Here is an 18,023-nt window from a genome sequence, read left to right on the forward strand (position 1 = left end):
CTCTGAGGTTCTCTACTGCTTAAGGCAGTTGTCTTGCTAGTTTTCCTCCTGAGGCTTCTTAGGATTGGGCAGGTGTCTGTGCTTGGGCTCTGTAGCACGTGTGTAAAGCCCAAAGAAGTGAAAGGCCATCTGTGGACGTAAAGTATACTAGATCTCTGCATCCACAATAACTTCATTGACTTCATAGCTGAAAAATATTTGTATATGGAGAGCTAATGAACCATCCTTGTTAACTTTGTATTCTGAACTTTGGAGCAGCGGAGGTTGCCGCCTTCACCTGTCATCTCGCCAGGAAACCACAGTAGATTGGCCCAAGAATTACAGATTCACATTAACATAAGCATACAGCAGATGGTCCTGCTAATTAGCGTGAAACAATTTTGCAATGCAGATAATCTTTCAGTCTCCTTGCATGCATAAACCTGATGAAGTGTATTAGTTTGAAAAAAATCTAATCTTACTTTACAAATTGTTATTTGGTCATGTTATCTAAGGTGGCGGTAACAATCTTGTCAAGGGGCACTTTCTTTGAGCTGGATATTTCTCTTAAGCAGTTTTCCTCCGTCTTTTTCATTAAGGCTGCTTCGCTGATCCACCCCAAAGAGATCCCTCCAGAGGCGATTCTGCTGGCTGTATATCTTGAATTACAGAATGGTAAGTTTTGAAATGTTCTCTTGACCTAGGTTTGGAATATAAGGGGAGGAGGCCCGTAGTCATCATTCCTAATTGTCACGGAGTTGTGCCAGTATTTTGAATGACAATCTTTAGGCCCTGACTCCATTTTATACTGCTGTGGATCCATGTATCTGCAGCTTCCATTTCCATAGTTTATTGCCATCCTGTTCTTACACACTCCAGACTTCCTAAACATTCATCTTCTGAGCTGAAATCTATACTTTGTGCAGAAATGGGCAGTCTTGGATAGGCTCAGTAAAACCCTTGATGAAATTTATACTATAAAGAGGGTTTGAAAGCCTTTTCATTAGAAGACAACTGCAGTCCAGGTTTCCCAGAGAAGCCATGTCAAGGGCTGTGTAGCAAGTACTGCAACATAGCTTGTAATATTGATAACTCTCTTCCAAAATCCTTCCTTCTGAAGGTTCACTGTGTTTGCATGGGAGAAAAACTGTACATAATGGGAAACTGGAAAGATTGCACTTGAATTCTGCAGTGGGTTGTGGTTGTGGACCTGTGCCCCTTGGGGCTTAATACATCCTAGCGTGAAAGGTTCAGTGTGCTTGTTCCCCTTCACTTGTCTTGCATTGCCGGCAGGCAGAGGACTTGAGCATTTGTATTCAAATTGAGACTTCTACAAAGCTTTCCTTACAAAGATGTTTCTAAGCTGGAATTTTGGAAACTTTTCTTTCTGCAACAAAGTAGTACAGAGCAGGAGAGAGTAGAAAGTGGGATTTATATCTCTTACCCCCTTTTAAGTATATAAACAAAAGGAGCTAAAGACATTTTTTGTTCTATAAATGGCAGGAAAAGGTGTATCTTTTCTGAAACTAAAACTTCAGTGAAAGGAAAGTATTTGATAAGAAGGAGAAATGTTTTCAGAACTTAGTGGGTTTTCTCCTACAATTTTATAGGTCTTAACTTTTAACAAAGAATAATTTTTCCATTTATGTTAGTATTTATTTGATGAGGCATGCACACAGTTGTAAATCAGATTTGTTGTTTTAAAAACATGTTTTATATACACCCTTGGCATTTGCATTACTGTCGCATTGAGGGCATCTTGTATGAGGTCTAGTCTCACTACACAGATGGGAGAGAGGAGGTGCCCTTCACGTGCTTTGGCATCTTCAAGCTCTGAGGTTAAAGCTTGATGTCTTTAGCTAAGGATTGGTAGAATCAAACAGTACTGTTGTTTCAAATTTACTTTGTCCAATACCTTCCATGTCAGCATTTCACTGACTAGAAAGACTGCTAGTGTATGTGGCCTGGGCCCAAGGCTGGCATGTCAGCTCTGTTCAGAGAACAGTGATTCCCAAGTCATACAAAGGTACTTTTTTTAATCAAAAGTTGTCTTGTAGGTAATACACAGCTGGCACTGCAGATCATCAAGAGAAACCAGCTCCTCCCTTCTGTGAAAACACTCTCCGACATGCGGAAGAAGCCCGTGTTTCAGCCAGTCCACTCAATCCAGCCCATTCAGATGCCAGCTTTCACCACTGTTCAAAGGAAGTGAGGTTGTGCTTCAACCTGCTGCTTCTCTGCCCATGAGGGCTTGGGATTTTGTATATTTTTTTAACCTAGGACACCTGCATACCCCAACTGCTGGAGTGTGTTCATTTATGTAAATTTTTAATAAAACAAGTAAATAAAAATGCATGCCTGGAGGTGTTTGTAAGGGTTATTTTATAAAGGAAGAGAGGTTGGTCGTTGTTTTGAAGGTGAGTGGCAGTTTACTTACCAAAAATAAGTCGTTAACCAAGTGTGTAATTCTGCTCTTTTTGAAGAGAATATAGGGGAGGGAAGTGACTGGAAGTAGAATTATCATTTACCTGAACTCCAGTCCTGCTGAAATAGCAGTTGAGCTGTTGTGTTGGCTGCAGTGTTTTGATGCAGATGAGCTATGGTTTTGTATTCCTCAAAGAGGCTTTTGCCCAACTGGGCAGCTGCTGGGAACTTGGTCTGTGCTGTTGCTGAAGCTGCCCCTTCAGGCAGGGGGACAGGTGTGTGGCTGTGGGGGCAGATGCAGGTTAACAGCCTTAGCTGCAAGGAAAGGAGCTTTTTTCTGCAGGTCACAGCTGAGGGTGGAAGAGGTTTCTAGCCCCCCCCCCCCATGTCCCCAGTTTCTTGTGGTCACTGCATGAAGGTTATTTTAAGTGCAAACAGCGGAGCTGTGCTGCTGGCCTGACAGAGTTAGTGGGTTGCAGGCCCTCAGAGGTTGTGGGGTAAAGACACACTAATGCCCTTAACAGCCCCCAACATTGCACTGCACTACGGGGCTGAGCAGCAGTGACTGTCTTGTTATTAGCTTGTACAGAACTAGGGTGAGCTGCCCTTGCAAAAAGCCAGTCTGTGCCCTTTTTGAGGTGCACAGGTCAAGATGGCAGAGATTTAGCATAAGGGAGAGCGTGCTGGTGCTGAGTCTTGTGGACCGAGTGTGGCTGTTGGCTTGCAGGCTGTGCTGCTTCACTACCCTTGCCTGGAGCAGTGCTGCCAGCTTCTCCTGCCTCTTCGGAGCAATGCAGGGACAAGAGCCAGCAGACAGTTTGCCAAAACAGGGATGGTCTAAGAGGTGACAGGGCAGCCAGGACAAAACCCGGTAGGTACAGCTGCTAAACCTCTCCTTGCTTCACAGCCAGTGGCAGGGACTGGGCAGGGTGTAGGACAAGGGTAGCTCTGGGTGGGGGCTGGGTTGATTTTTTTCCTTCCCCCTGGTTTTCCATAGTTGTAAAGGAAAAGTGCCTAGCTGTTAAATATAAAAAAAAAGGATTTTTTTTTTTGTAATTAAAATGCAGTTTCCATTTTAGAGGAATACTACTTCCATTCAAAAATTTTTCTGCCTTTTGCTCAAACCAAGAGGCTGTAAAAAGGCAGCATAACCAAGGACCTCCTGGTTACTTAGTGTGAGCATAGGAGAAGAGATGAGCCAGCCTGCCTTGGGACTTAATCCAGGCACGTAAGATAATCAGAGCCCAGGAGGGACCGCAGCATTGCTCCTCACTTCTCCTCCGTGGTTGTATGCCATTTCAGCCCAGATGATAGCCTCCAGGGTAGAGCTAGGACACCACTTTACCTCCCTGTGCTGCTGGCATTGATCTTTGCCTCCAGCCACCACCAAGTGGCTTTTCCAAGTGGCCACCTGGGATGCAGGGCCTGCAAGTTCTGCTCTGTCACTTGAGCATTAGGCAGCGCAGAGGTGTATAGGAGAGGAAGCCAGCAGGACACTCCTGGGTTTGCCCTCAAGATCTTGAACAAGCCACAACTGACAGAAGAATATTAAGTTTATTAAACAATGTGCCCCTTGTAGAATGAGTACAAGCATGTCCCCTCAGTAGGAAGGTAGCCACCATGACATGACACTACAGCAGAAAGCTTGAGACCAGCTGCTAGCCCTCTTCTGTTAGATCACTGCCTTCACTTCTCAAGGCTTTCAGAGTAATGACCAAGTAGCTGATTTTTTTCAGTAACTAACTTCTCTGTTGCTGGTGGAGGTGGTACCCACTCAGTCCTCAGGCAGGGGCAAGCAGTTTAGAAACATTAGGAATAAAAAAAATCAGGAAAAAGTGTGCAGAGATCACGTTCCAGATCGATGAGAGAAAGGGAGCTGATGCAGCCCTCAAGTCAAAAGGAGACTGACTGATTAAATACAAAAAGGTTAAAGATGCTCGCTGTGTGGTCGCAGGCCCTGAATAGAGAAGATTCTTCTCTGCCCTTCCCCGCCCCCCCAGGAATGCGGGGCATTCACATGCAAACGCTGCTGATGCCTCGCTTCGGCAGGGCCCACCTCCCCCGGCAGCACCCGACGGTCCCTGGGGGCTGGATGAAGGATGCGGGCGTTGTTCCCCAGAAGCCGCATCTTACCGCAGCCGCTTGGGAGCAGCGGCGGCCCGGGCCGGCTCCCCCTCCCGCGGACCGCTCTGCCGCCCGCCCTGCAGCACCGCTATTTGAAGAGCGGGGGGAATGGGGGTGCCTTTCAGCTGTTGGGTTTCATGGGTTTACCATTAACAGAGGGGAAAATAAACACCAAAAAAACATTAGGAAAGGAGCAGCCAGGGACCCATCTCCTCTCTGGCATTGCAACAGAGGCACAGTCAGCCCTCCCCTTGCCTCCAGGATCTCAGCCCTGCAGTCCTGCACTGGCTCCTGTCCCCACGGCAGGGGAAAGGGATCCTATTCCCTTTACCACCCCCCACCCCAGCACCATTAACCCCCACTGCCAGATACACTGTTAAATGTTTGGGTAGCTTTGCTTTACACTACTGCAACAGCGAAGAAATAGAAACTCAGAAGTGGACCTAACAAGGTTAAACTGGGAAATTTCTGGCAAAATACTAGGAAAACTCCATTGAGTACAGGTAATGAGGTCAGTGAGTGTCAAAGCCATTTCCTCCAGTCATGAGAGTGAGGCTGTTTTTTTTAATAGGCCAGACAACTAAGAGTTTGACACTGCATCAAAAAAATTTTTAACACAGCCCCACCCCCACTTATCTCCATAGCACCCCAGAATTTCTCTTCTTTCTTTTCAAAGCAGGTGCCTCTAGTTAAGAGTTTTCAGTAGTCATCAACTAGAGACAGTCAGGTTCAAATTCAGGCAAGCACTTTTTCTTTTTTGCACCCCAACAGAAGAGAAATCTTTGTCTGAATAACAAACACACATACACAGATTTGCCATGAAAAAAAAACCAACCAAAAACTCACATTTATTTGATTAAACAAAAATAAAATAAACTGCATAGGAACATTTTAAAGTCCAGAGAGACACTGACTTTGTTTTAAGGCTGCCAGTAGCTGATACATCATCTCCTTGCTACATCCTTCAGCCTTCCCTATGGACCACAAAGATACATTCAGAAGCCTCCATTAACACAAGGGTTCTAACGTTTTGCTCACTTACTCTACATCAAAGTTTGCACATAACCTGTCATGCTTTCTTCTCTGCAGTAACTCAACATCTGACATCTAAAAATTATGTCACTTTTTGTCCAAATAGAAGTGATGCCCTTTTTGGAGCATGGAAGTTTGTGTCACAGCCTGTCTCATTCTCAATTAAATATAAAAGCTCTGAGCAGCTTGTTAAAAGCAGAGCACTGTCTGTCCTGCTGAGAGATTTTTATTATTATTAGCAGAGCAGCACGATTAATCACTAAAGTAGAAAAGAAACAACTGCAACGGAAGAGGAAACTACAAAACCAAATCAACTCAAGATGCCCAACATCCAAGGACTGACAAAGTCATTCTGGATCCTGATGCAAACCTGCATCAAGGCAACGCCACTTACACACTGGTAATGCAGTTTAGAAGATGGGGCCATATATCCACGGCCAATTAAATGAGGGGAGGAAAATGCACATCTGTGACACTGGTTTCACATGGATGACCTCCATTTTGTTCAAGGCTTCCCATTTCTATTTGACTTAAATTGCAGGCATGTGTTCAACACCCTCACTGCTCCAATGAATTGCGCACGAACCAGGCAGCACGACAGGTAATGCACAGTACGAACAAGAGTCACATACAGCAAGAAACCCCCACCAACTCAAGTGACTAAGCACACCTCACAAACTAGTTAAAAACTTTTTAGTAATTTTAGAAAAGAAACTAAAAACAAAACCCAGTAACAGACATCTCTCCCTCTGAAGGAAAACCTACTACATTGTCTGAGAAGTACTCTACAAACCTATAAAAGGACTTTTTTTTTTAAACTAGTCTGGTAGTTCAAAAGCAAGTTACTTAACTACATTGCTACACAGACACTTAACATTCAGTCAGTAAGGCTCTATGAAAAGAGCTTAAAAAATTATCTACCTGAGTTTGTAAGTTGATACAATCATTAATAGAAGGTCTAAGACCATGCAGGTACACAAAGCATTTTTAGAACCATTATTGGTTAAACAATGATGGAAAAAGATGCCAGTCTGGCTTGTTAACCCGTAAGATCACTTAGAGACATCAATGTACATTTTCCACCATAACATTTACCAAACCCAACACAGCCTATCCTTATTAGGGGTCTCCTGTACCCACTTCTCTCACCCCCTAATCTGAGCAGGGGAGGAAAAAAGATTTTTCAATATAGTAATGTGAAAATGTGCTTCTGCAACTTTACCCCGCAGGTAAAACACTGGGCATGTTGCATGTCACTATTAAAGCTGCATGAAATCCCAACATATTGGTTTTTAACTGCCTCTCCTGAGAATGTCTGAACCTAAACTGCCCTCCAGGAATAGAAACTTCATTGCTTTGTCATGGTGGAAAAAATCCCATTGAGTCAAGAAAGCTACTCATACAATCACCAAGTCAAAAAAAATCGGTATCTCATTCCCTTCAAGCATTTGGTATAGCGTTGTGTTTACAGCATTCATAACGTTAAGTCTTTCCAACCAGGACATATTTGTAGGCATGCATAAAATTTTTTCTCTTGTAGAGAGCAGACCTAAAGGTCTTACGGACATAAGAACACTGCAAATGAACGTGAAGTATGTCATGTCAGCTAGTAGTGTCATAATACTGAAAAAAGTTTACATTTCCATACTTTGTAGTGAGAACAGAACAAACTCAAAAGTGTTTTGGGTACCTCTGTCCTGTTTGCCTGAGCATACAAACATTTGGTTTTATTTAGAGAGTCTCTAGCAAGGGCAGCTTAATTCGTCCACAGGCAGGCAGCAAAACCAAAAGCAAACAAAAGCAAGTCACCATATTGTATCACACTTAGTATCTCTGTTTCAATTAAAATGCTTGTCCAACAGGCAGGACGAATCCTTCCCCCAGGCAGATCCACAATTCTTTCTCAAACCTGTCTGATGCTAAATTGAGGTAGATGATTTACTTCTGCAAAGTGAGGTAGAACTTCAAGAAAAAGATAGTGGCATCTCTAGTTGTGCATTCTGTACCACAGCAAACTGGGTTTCAAACTCCCAAGGACTCAAAGACCAAAGGTACAGTATTTGTCTAACGCAAGTACCAGTGTTCATTTTTTATACAGCTCCAAACTGTTTGTCTAAATATCTCTATCTTTAAATACCCTATTACCATTTGGCACCATTTGGCTTACACTCCTTAAAAAAAACCAAAAAAAAACCCCAAACAAAACACTTTGGCACAATATTTTCTTTCAGACCAGAACTGAACAAAGACATCTTATGATCAAAGTTATGGCAAGATAAGCCTATAAACCTGCTCTCTCCAGAAATTAATTTAGTTTAACTGCAACATAACAGACTAGGCCCATTTTCCTACAATTCCAAGGGAATGCCACATCCAAGCACCTTGTTCTTTCTCCCAACTTGGTTACGTCTGGCCCCAATAATCAATAACTTTCAGGTGTTTTTCCCTCGCTTTCTTTACAAGTTTAAGGTTTATGGGCTTTCTTAAATAAGTTATGTTTAAAAGACATTAAATAAAAAGGAGTGAATTATCTCAAGGACCCGCATTATCAAGTACTGAGTCTGCTTCAGTTTGCTACTGAAGTTCCTGCTTAAGCAGTTCTGAGAAAGGACAGGACTGCTTCATGGGCTGAACCCAAAACAGCCATACTGACTGCTGAGAACATTTTGTCAAGCAGTAAGTTTATTGAGAGCCACTGTTTCAACCTGGCATAGTGAAATTCCTTTGGGAGTTCTAGTAGACAGGTCTGTCGCCCACATCTGTTGTTCCCCAATGTCAGAGCTAAGAGAAAGAGGCACACGCTCACCTCACCCTTCTCCAGGCCATTTCCACTAGTTCAGAAAATTACTCTGAATGCTTGTTCAGTTTGCTATCCAGCTTCAAAGCCTTGTTTTTTCTCTCTGCACCATGTATATTATTATGATACTGGGGCATTAACCTGAGAACATGCATAGCCTGAGAAGTTACATGGAAAAACAGAGCAAGGTTTGAATCTCGTTTAAGTATTACTTTTTAAAAGCCCCTATGGGGCATCTGATGTTGGCATGTTATCACTACTTATTTTCATTGCATATAAAACACTCCATTTTATAAGCTACACTACCACTTTTCAATGAGATCAAGTGTGCTTAGCACTATCTATGAGAAAGATAAGGAATTATTTTGGGTAGCTAAACAGTAGTGTTTTTAAAACAAAAAAGCTCCCCAACACATGAGGTCAAACACTTGAGGTTTAGTTTGTAAGCAAATTCCACTGTATTAAATAGACAGCAACTCAGAAAGAGTTGAAGTCATTCCTCTTCCTGACAGAGCTGGACTGGGGCTTTGTGCAATGGCTCCATTCAAAATAGCAAAGGGCAACTTCAGTGTCTGTCACCTTCTACATGGTGCAGGCTGGAGAAGGGCAAAAAGGTTTCCGCAGTTCAACACAATCCTGAACGCACACTTAACTTTTTTTAATGCCTGAAAAACTTCTCCCTTCTAGTCCCAGAGAAGGGGGGAACCCAACAAGCATTAAAACACAAGAGCATTTCTAGCATACTCCAATGCTGTCAGCCACTCTGGTCAAGGTATTAAGAGACCTGGCATTTTTATTAAGACATGATAGGATAAATGCGAGGACACTGCAAACTAAAGATTAAAGCTTTTGAAACCAGTTTTCTTTGGTATCTAGATCTTGCAGGCTATTAGTTTTCACAGCCCAAGTTACAAATAATTCTTGGACTGAATAATACAAGACAAACACGGACATCTGTCTCAGCTGTAGGCCACCCCCAAGAAGGGAGGCATGTACACAAGCAGAACTTTAAAAAAGTTGAAGGTAAACTAGCTTTCTCTCATACCCATATTTTTAGTGGCCACAGAAATTTAATGACAGACATCTGTATAAGAGATTATCATTTAAAGACTACTTTTAAACCATACTATCCTAAGATTAAGCCCAACTGAAACACCCTGCTTTAAAGAGTTTGCTTCCTCAAGGCTTTGGCTGAAAGGCAGCACAGTGATTTTATCGTATTTAATTTAGGTGGTTTTCCTCACCCTTCTTTCGAAATAGGTTTTGCCATCTCATGAATCTGTCTGTCTCTTTCCGGTTCTTCAATTTAAGCCTCCTATAAAATGGCAGCTATCTGTCTGCACACATCATCAGGATTTCTACAAAACCCAGAAATTAACACTCCTTGGAGGGGAAAAGCAGCAAGAAGGAAAGTGCACCTTGTGATTTCTCACAAACTTGTAAAGAGCCTTTCAATCTCAGGTCACTTTTGTGCATGGTGGCTGGCAAAGACACAAACCCTTTCCTTGGAGGATGGTTAAGGCTTCAGACTTTTTGATAATGACCATGTTTATGTTTGAGATTTTTTTTGCAAACAGTAAGGTAAATCCCCTGACATTTCCAAACCTAAGAATACTGATACATGAATTTTTTCCATTGCAGAGAGACAGAAAAGCCCTCTGTTCCCTACTTTAACCATTCTTGTTTGCCACCAAAGGCCTTATCCAGAGGGTGAAGCAACAGTTCTGCAGAGACCATATCTGCATTAACAGCTAAACTGGAATGCAAGAAATTGAAGAGTAAAACTACTTCCAGGGACTCAAAGTCACATTTTGCTAAAGAGAACTCTATTCTCCCCAAAAAGTTTCTGCTTCTCAGAAAAAGCTGTGTTTATATCCCTGAAAGGGCTAACTTCCCCCTGCCTCCAAGCTTTTAAAGATCATATACATTTATTTTACACAGAATTCTTTGGTACTGCCCTGGAAAAAAGCAGCAAAGTTTCATCTTGATTCAATTTGCCTTATTCTGGTACTAGTAGCTTTTCACTTGGATCTGTAGCAAGAGATACACAGAGCTACAGGCCCACCCCACCCTAAAAACTACACCAGACTGGCCTGAATTTTTCAGTCCAGCTCTTTAGGGAAACCAGAAGATTAAAAAAAATTGTTACTGGTAAAGTTATTGCAATCCTCTTCAAATACAAAAAAACCCATGTTGGCTTCTCCAAAACACACCCTGAATCTCCAAAGCTGTGCTTATTTCTTACTTTTGGATAAAGATACCACTTCAGTTCTAACAAATCCATCAAATGTTATTCCCTTAAAGTCTCTCTATAGGGAGGGGCAAAAAAAGCTAGTCATTTCACAAAAAAAGTAAATTAAAAGGGTTTGATTTCCCCTGTTTCAATGCTCCTCGTAACCTCTTCTGTTATGCAGATTAGGTGCACTGAGAAAAGAAACAGTAACTTTTTAAAAACTAATTTAGATTTCAGGTGAAAAGGGTAAAAAGAAATCTCAATGACAAGATACATTAAAGGAAGCCTTGCTTTTTATCTAAACTTTACAACTAAGCCACTAAAATGAACAATTTGGTTTAAACTTAAAGAATTTTTGTGCATTTTCATCAGCTTCACTTTGTGCTGTTGGATTACTGTGTTTCAGAAAAAAAATACACAGAAATGCCAAAAAGATGCAAACTTGCTCTTCCCGGCGAGTGAATCCCACTCACTTTCACAAAACGTTCAAAGTCATCTGGGAACAAGACGCTGTGCTCACCAGTAAATCAAACACACTGAGGTATAAAAAGGAGAACAGGAAGAAGTTCTCTGCTGCAGCAGCAATTCAAAAAAACAAAAGTCCCCCCCTCCCATGTCCCCACCCACAGAACTGCAGTATGGTCAAGAACACAAATTCTCTACAAACTACCATTTTCTCCATTAAAAAAGTTACATAGAGCCTTTTTTGGCTTAGTCTACAGAACTCGCCACACAAACCACCTAATGTGCACAGCAACACTTGTTTGTGCATGAAACCCCATTGGGGGGGAGAGGTAAAACGTTCTGAACTGTGAGTGTGTGGGGATGAGGAGGGGGCGAGAAACCTGGGAGAGAAGGGAGGACAATGAGGTAGATAGAATTTAACTTTACAGGCTCACTCCCTGCAGAAAAGATAAGTACATTCATCTGTAAAAAAATTAAAGATGAGGTAGGTTTGAATTAACGTTGTATTTTTTCTTTTTCTCTTAGAAGAATTTCCCTGAGACAGTTTCTTCCTAATTCAAACACAGATTAGAAGACGAGAATCCGATTGTTTCCAAAGTCGACCACAACAATCATGCCATCAGGGGTGACAGCGATACCTGAAGGACGGTCCATCTGACCAAAGCCGCTTCCCTGAGTGCCAAACTTGCATAAAAAGCTACCATTTGACTCAAATATCTGCACCCGGTGGTTCCTGGAATCGGCCACAATGATGCGCCCCTCTTGATCCACCGCCACTCCCTGCGGGCGCAGGAACTGGCCGTTCCCGGTGCCCTCCGAGCCCAGAAAGCGTGCTGACTGGCAATCTGGATGGATGACCAGAAGGCGATGGTTGTTGAAGTCTGTCACTACCAAGTGGCCCTCGTGATTGAAAGTCACACCTCTGGGGGAATCAAAGTGCTTCCAGAGTGCCCCTTCGAAGCCATACTTGTTAAGAAACACACCGTCAGGCCCAAACAGCTGAACACGATGGTTCCTTGTGTCAGAGACCAGGATCTTGCCCTCTGCATTGACGGCCACATCCCATGGGTAATTGAATTGCCCATTCCTTGTTCCTTTCTCCCCAAACTTCAGAATGAACTGCCCCTCAAACGTGAATATCTGGATGCGATGATTGTCCTTGTCAGCCACAACGATCCTACGCGAAATGTCACAGGCCACGCCGGCAGGGCGATCGAACTGGCCCGGCCTGGAGCCCAGTGTGCCAAACTTGTGATGGAAGGTCCCGCATGGTTTGAACACCTGGATGCGGTTGTTACTGCGGTCAGCAACAATGATGTAGCCTTCTTTGTCTACACTAACCCCCCAGGGGCGGCAGAGTTTGCCGTCACTGTCTCCTTCACTGCCAAAGGAGAGCCCCGGCAACCCGATGCCTATATAGCTGCGCCCAGATTTCACCACAACTTTGAAGGGGCTGTTCTCAATGTGTTGGTTGCACATCATCACAGATACCAGGTGCTCTCCCTCAAGCTGTGGACGGTAGCTGACCAGGTAGGTCCCATTCTGCTGATCACTGACATCTGCTCCGAAAAGGTTTCCATCTGGGCCCATCACCACTGCAGAGATCATGTCACCTCCTGAAAGGCGAGGCTCACCATCATGGTCATAGCCTATCACTGTGAAAGAGGCCACTTTGCCCTGCAGAGCACGCTTGAGGCCTTCCCCAGTGGCTTTGGTCAGAGGAGCAAAAGCCCCGCTGCTGACAAAGCCCATGGATTTAATGGCCATATACAATGCCTGGTCAGGGGGAGTGAACATGATCCTATCATCTTCCTGTGGCTGGAGAAGGCCTCTCACATTCTTCAGCTCCTGCACCTGAGCCAGCATACGGTCCCGGGCCAGTAGAATATCCATGGTACGACCCTCCTCCAGGACCTGCTGAACAGCACTAATGGTGTTGTCCAGCTTATTTAGGTTCTGACGTAACTTTTCAACTTGCAAGTAGAGTGACTTAGCCTTGACTTGACGAATCTTTTCCACCTGGAGGGGTGGGGACAGGGGGGGCAGAGAAAAGCACACTTATATCAGGAAACACAACCCATAACACAGAAACATTTCCTAACGTCGCTCTTCTACATAAAAAAATGGTTGTGCAGTTGTTGCAGCATGTTGATGCTGAACTGCAGAACAAGACTCTAAAAGCTGTGATGTAGAGAAGCAGAAATGAGGAAAAGCAATCATTTACCCAAATTCAGGATTATTATTCTCTCCTATCCTCCAGCCAAAATCATACATTCTTACCTCTGCAGATCTGCTGGATCAGAGTGCCATTTGAAAGGAATGCTTACCAGTAATAATGCTCAAATGCTATTCTATTTTCTAGCTGCAAGGTACTTGACAGGTCATCCAAAGGTACACCTCATTTAGACTCCAGGAGGACAGAGGTTACTACGGGCTCTCAAGAAAGAGCAGAGGCTGAGGCTTCTCTAACCAGAATTGAGACCAATTTAAGAGGGCAGGCTGTTATCACACAAAGCTGAGGCAAGGAGTCAGCATCAGCTAATGTACATGGGCTCTGGTCATTCCCATCTGCCAGAAGTGTTTTCTTGTGACTGAATAATACCAGGCATCTATCTCCAAGGATTTTTAGGGTCCAATTATTTTAATTTTTTCTGGCAAATACTAGTAGTCAGGCCAAGCTAGTGCTTTACAACAGGAAGCTTTATAATGTCACTTCAAATGACAGAAGGTTACTGCCAGTCCCTGCGTGGGGGACTGAAGCTCAAGCAAAAATGGTTTGTTTGCTACTATTTTATATAAGCCTGTATTTATCTTTACTGGTGAAAAATCATTTTACACCATCTGGCAAAGACACCTGCCTTGTAAAACTAATGAAACATGTAATTGCTTTATTGTTGCAAAAATACATTTCCTTATGTCTGAATACCTGCTTGGCTGCAGAACAATACCAGGAATGTATTTTAATGAGGGACAACTCACTGAAGACTCCTTAGTTATACACTGGCTAGATAACAGATGTACAAACATGCTATTTCATTTAAAGTTAAGGCATGCAGGTTCTACAAGACTTTTTTAAAAAAAAAAAAACAACCCATAAACCAAAAAAAAACCCACCCAAAAAAGCCAACAACATCAGAGATGCTGCCTCCAATACTTTTCCCAAAGAGGTTACTAATCTTAGGTCTCAGCTTAATCCTTGGCCTCAGAGCTTTGGTGCCCAGAATTATTCACTAACGCACTTCATATGTCGGCTTAATACACTAAGCTTATTTTGCTAGAATGATTTACCACCACCAAGTTTCCTTCCTAAAGTATAATCTGAAGAGAACCTGCTGTCAGTGCAGGCATTCCAATAAAGTGCATTTATGCAGCCTCTTGGGATACAAATATCTCAGGGGCTTGCTCTTCTCCTGTACTAGGAATACCTCAAGAGATGGCTAACAGTGGAAAATGAAATCAACTCCCTCAATTCCAAATACCTCAGGAAAAGCAGCAGAAGTACAGTAACTATATAAAGTGCATTTTTGATCACGCCACTGACACTTATAAAAGAACTACATAAAAACAAACTTCTCTTTTAGGGGATTAGTCTCACTGTAACTAGAGTAGTTCCATATAACAAACTCTTACCAGAGCAGTCATTTTGCTAGCAACAGATAATAAACCAGAAAATTACTGTTCCAATGAATGCTGATGAAGAGACAAAAAGAGAAGCACTTTAGTAGGATGGCACTGCTTCTTGGCAGCATGGGCCTCACCAACCACATACACATGCCATCCTGCATGGCTCTCCAGGCAGCAGCCACACAGCACCTGGTTTCCTGCTACACTTTATCTGGTGTGGTCGCATATTACAGCAGCATTCTCAATTTACCCCTAAAAACTTCCCCCATCTTGACCACGCATTTTTTTGCTCCCCTATACCAGTACTAGCAACCATGTGGTCATAGGACAAGTGAGTTTGACTCACTGATCTAAAAACTAATCCAACAGCAGAGAGTAGGTTTCTGTCTACAGCAGGACCCAAAAGGGCTAATCCAAACTAAGCTGTGCTAAATAAGGAGAGAACCACCATGGCCTTTAAGTTAGTTTTCCAGAGTCAGAAACTTTGCTGTTACTTCCTTTCCTCCCCTCAAAATAGCACGCATGCATCATGGCTGAAGCAAGTGCAAGAGTTTGTGATTGTGCAGATACTCATGCTGAAGAGTTCTTTTCTTCTACTAGTTTAGAAGAAAAACAAAAATCAAAGTGACACTACCTTGACTGAGAGTAAAGTAAGTTTGTAGGTGTGGGGACACTGAAAGTTAGTCTTGCAGAATTTCTACTAGTCTTTCTGAAAAAAGGACACAGCATATACAGCTTTGCTCCTTTCCTCCATTTACAAGAACTGTATCATGTAAGAAATCCCATATACCTAGTTCTACAGCAACCTATTGAAGATATTTCAAGGCCATTCTTTAAACAAGATGTTTAAAGGCGACCTCTCCTTGGCTGGGCAGGGAGACATGAGGCACCACTGCAGAGCCAGCAGGGGGAGTGCCCACCCTGCTCCCGGGGCCAAGCTCCAGAGGACACAGCAGTCCCTACAAAAACCCAACCAGTTCCTCAGACTAAGAGATACCTCCAGCACAAAGCCAACCAGGGCCAGAATCCAGCATCCTGCTACCTACAGAAAAATGAGTTCACAGTAAACTATAGCATTTCAATTCAGCATTCCTTAGGAGGATATCAGAATCTGGCCATGTACTAGTTCAAACCATGTTTTCAGCTCAAAAAGGCACTTGTCAGCAGTTCAAACCACAAATGTAAGGTGCATACCTTCCAGAGCAGCTCACACTCCCGCTCTTCCAAGGCCTTCTTATGTCTAGTGGTCACTGCTTTGACTTCAGACTGTACCACCTTCGCTTTCATCTCAACTTGCTCTGCCACAGCCTGGGCCTGTTCGATACTCAGCTGGGGAGAAAAAAAAACACACTTAGGGCTCAACCAAATCAATCAGAAATGCGCCAGAGAACTGCTGCTTACATTCCACTATACCTTCAGGTGAACACTTGTTTATCTTTTTTTCACCAGTCCTTCACCCATTTCATACAGAGCTTAAAAACTGACATATGTTTTAATACATCTATCACATGGAGTCTACACTTCCATTGTACCATGCACCAGCACCACAGGACTAAATTAAATTCCCTGTGAAATTCCTGCAAGCATCTAGTATGAACTCAAACAAGAGACTCGCACAGAAATTCATACTCATGTTCTATATACAGAGAACCTGGTTTGTCTTGTACCTCAAAATGGTTCGACACTTGTTTGTGATGGTTCTGCTTCTATTAAGAAGTGACACTGCAGGGAGAATTATTTTATCTACATATCTGAGCTGCACAGAAATACCCAAACAGAATGTAAACTTAATAAATTTTAAAAGAAAAAACAAATATTAGATGGTTATCATTTAAAAGCATTCATATAGTTATTCACACCTTGAGAGACCAAATTCTTTCTAACATAACCTTGCAATACCATATTTTTAGAACATTCTGTAGTAGCACTCTGCAAGTACACAGAACTCATCTGGAAGGAGCACATCTCTTCCCCTCAAAGAAAAAATTGTTTCCTTGAAAAATCCTTCCCAATTTCACAAAATATTACAGAACCAAACAAGATAAAGAGCAGGCAAATCTGAAGGATCACAGTTCCCAATGGAAAAGGTTCAACAGCATCAGCTAACTGAATCTTTTCAACATCTTTGTCATACAGTAAACCAGCATTAACATACAGATGAGGTCATGAATCTGTAAGAGGTTAAAAAGATGCTATGTCTCAGTTTAGCCCTACCTGGCGCTATAAACTATAGCAGTTACTCTGTCATCCGATGACCACTCACCAGCTGAGAAGGGGAATGGGGAAAAGAAGAGGAGATCCAAACACTGAGGCAAAGACAGATTTAATGAAACAGCAAAACAAATAAAGTACACAGTCATTCTCAGCCTAGGATGTCTAGTCCTCAGGAGCAGAAGGAACCCCATGGGAGCTCCCCTTCCTCAGGAGACCTTCCCCCTCTAGAATGACCATGACATTACGGTGTGGGCTACCCCTGTAGCTCACCCAGGTCAGCTGCCCTGGCTGACTCAAAACTGCTCATGGCCTGCCCAGCATGGCTGGGCTGGGATTCTGTCCCAGCCAAGCCAGGACATACTAGATTATTAGTTACAAAATTTTAGAACAAAATGATGGTATGTGAAGTATTTAGCCCAGAAGGGGGGGTGGGGTGGGGGGGGTGGGGGTGCAGGGCGGAGAGAAGATATTATACAGATACCTGAAGGGAAGGTGCAAAGAAGACCGAGCCAGGCTCTTTCCAGTGGTGCCCAGTGACAGGACCAGAGCCACGTAGCACAAACCAAACTACTGGAGGTTCCTTCTAAACATCAGGAAACACTTTTTACTGTGAGGGTGACTGAGCACTGGCACAGGTTGCCCAGAGAGGTTGTGGAGATACTCAAAAGCCACCTGGAAATGGTCCTGGGCAACTGTCTATGGGTGTCCCTGCTTGAACAGGGGGGTTGAACAAGACCTCCAGAGGTCCCTTCCAACCTCGACCATCCTGTGGTTCTGTGACTGTACCAGCAAGCATTTACTTGTTTCTCTCTTTTCATAAGCTTGGCACATCAGTATTTTATTCCTAGAATTTTAATATTAAGCAACATACTCAAGACATCTAAACCCTTACCAACTCACTACACATGACTGTAGCAGCTTGACAAGTGTTGACAGCTGAGAAGGTAACTCAAACTCACCTTTGTTTTCCATGTTACACACTGAAAGCCAAGGAAATAGCCATGGGTATTTGTTTTTAAATACAAAGTTTTAGATAGACTTTACAACACCTTTCCCTCACTCTGGTCTGAAGAAATGGTCCATTTCAGAACTTGAGCTGTTTCAGACTAGGTAGCTAGGAAATGCTCTGGC

The 18,023-nt window shown here is 43.0% G+C and overlaps 2 protein-coding genes across 7 annotated transcripts in view; one reads left to right on the plus strand and one right to left on the minus strand.

The window, feature by feature from the left end:
- CNOT10 (CCR4-NOT transcription complex subunit 10) overlaps positions 1-2,342 on the plus strand; it is a 36,794-nt gene extending 34,452 nt beyond the window's left edge. For all 6 annotated transcript variants that reach the window (XM_086467667.1, XM_086467668.1, XM_086467670.1 and 3 more), the window contains 2 exons: positions 579-654; positions 2,037-2,342. In XM_086467667.1, coding sequence (XP_086323793.1) covers positions 579-654; positions 2,037-2,191 — 231 coding nt within the window. In that variant the 3' untranslated portion in view covers positions 2,192-2,342. The remainder of the gene's footprint in view (positions 1-578; positions 655-2,036) is intronic.
- A 9,279-nt stretch (positions 2,343-11,621) lies between these two features.
- The window catches only part of TRIM71 (tripartite motif containing 71), a 56,836-nt gene continuing 50,434 nt past the window's right edge, over positions 11,622-18,023 (minus strand). Inside the window, exons 3-4 of the mRNA XM_086468398.1 lie at positions 15,873-16,007; positions 11,622-13,073 (exon numbers count right to left, since the gene is read on the minus strand). Coding sequence (XP_086324524.1) covers positions 11,622-13,073; positions 15,873-16,007 — 1,587 coding nt within the window. The remainder of the gene's footprint in view (positions 13,074-15,872; positions 16,008-18,023) is intronic.

Source organism: Leptosomus discolor, chromosome 7 (assembly GCF_034619465.1).
Source record: "Leptosomus discolor isolate bLepDis1 chromosome 7, bLepDis1.hap2, whole genome shotgun sequence".
In the NCBI taxonomy this organism is placed as follows: domain Eukaryota; kingdom Metazoa; phylum Chordata; class Aves; order Leptosomiformes; family Leptosomidae; genus Leptosomus; species Leptosomus discolor.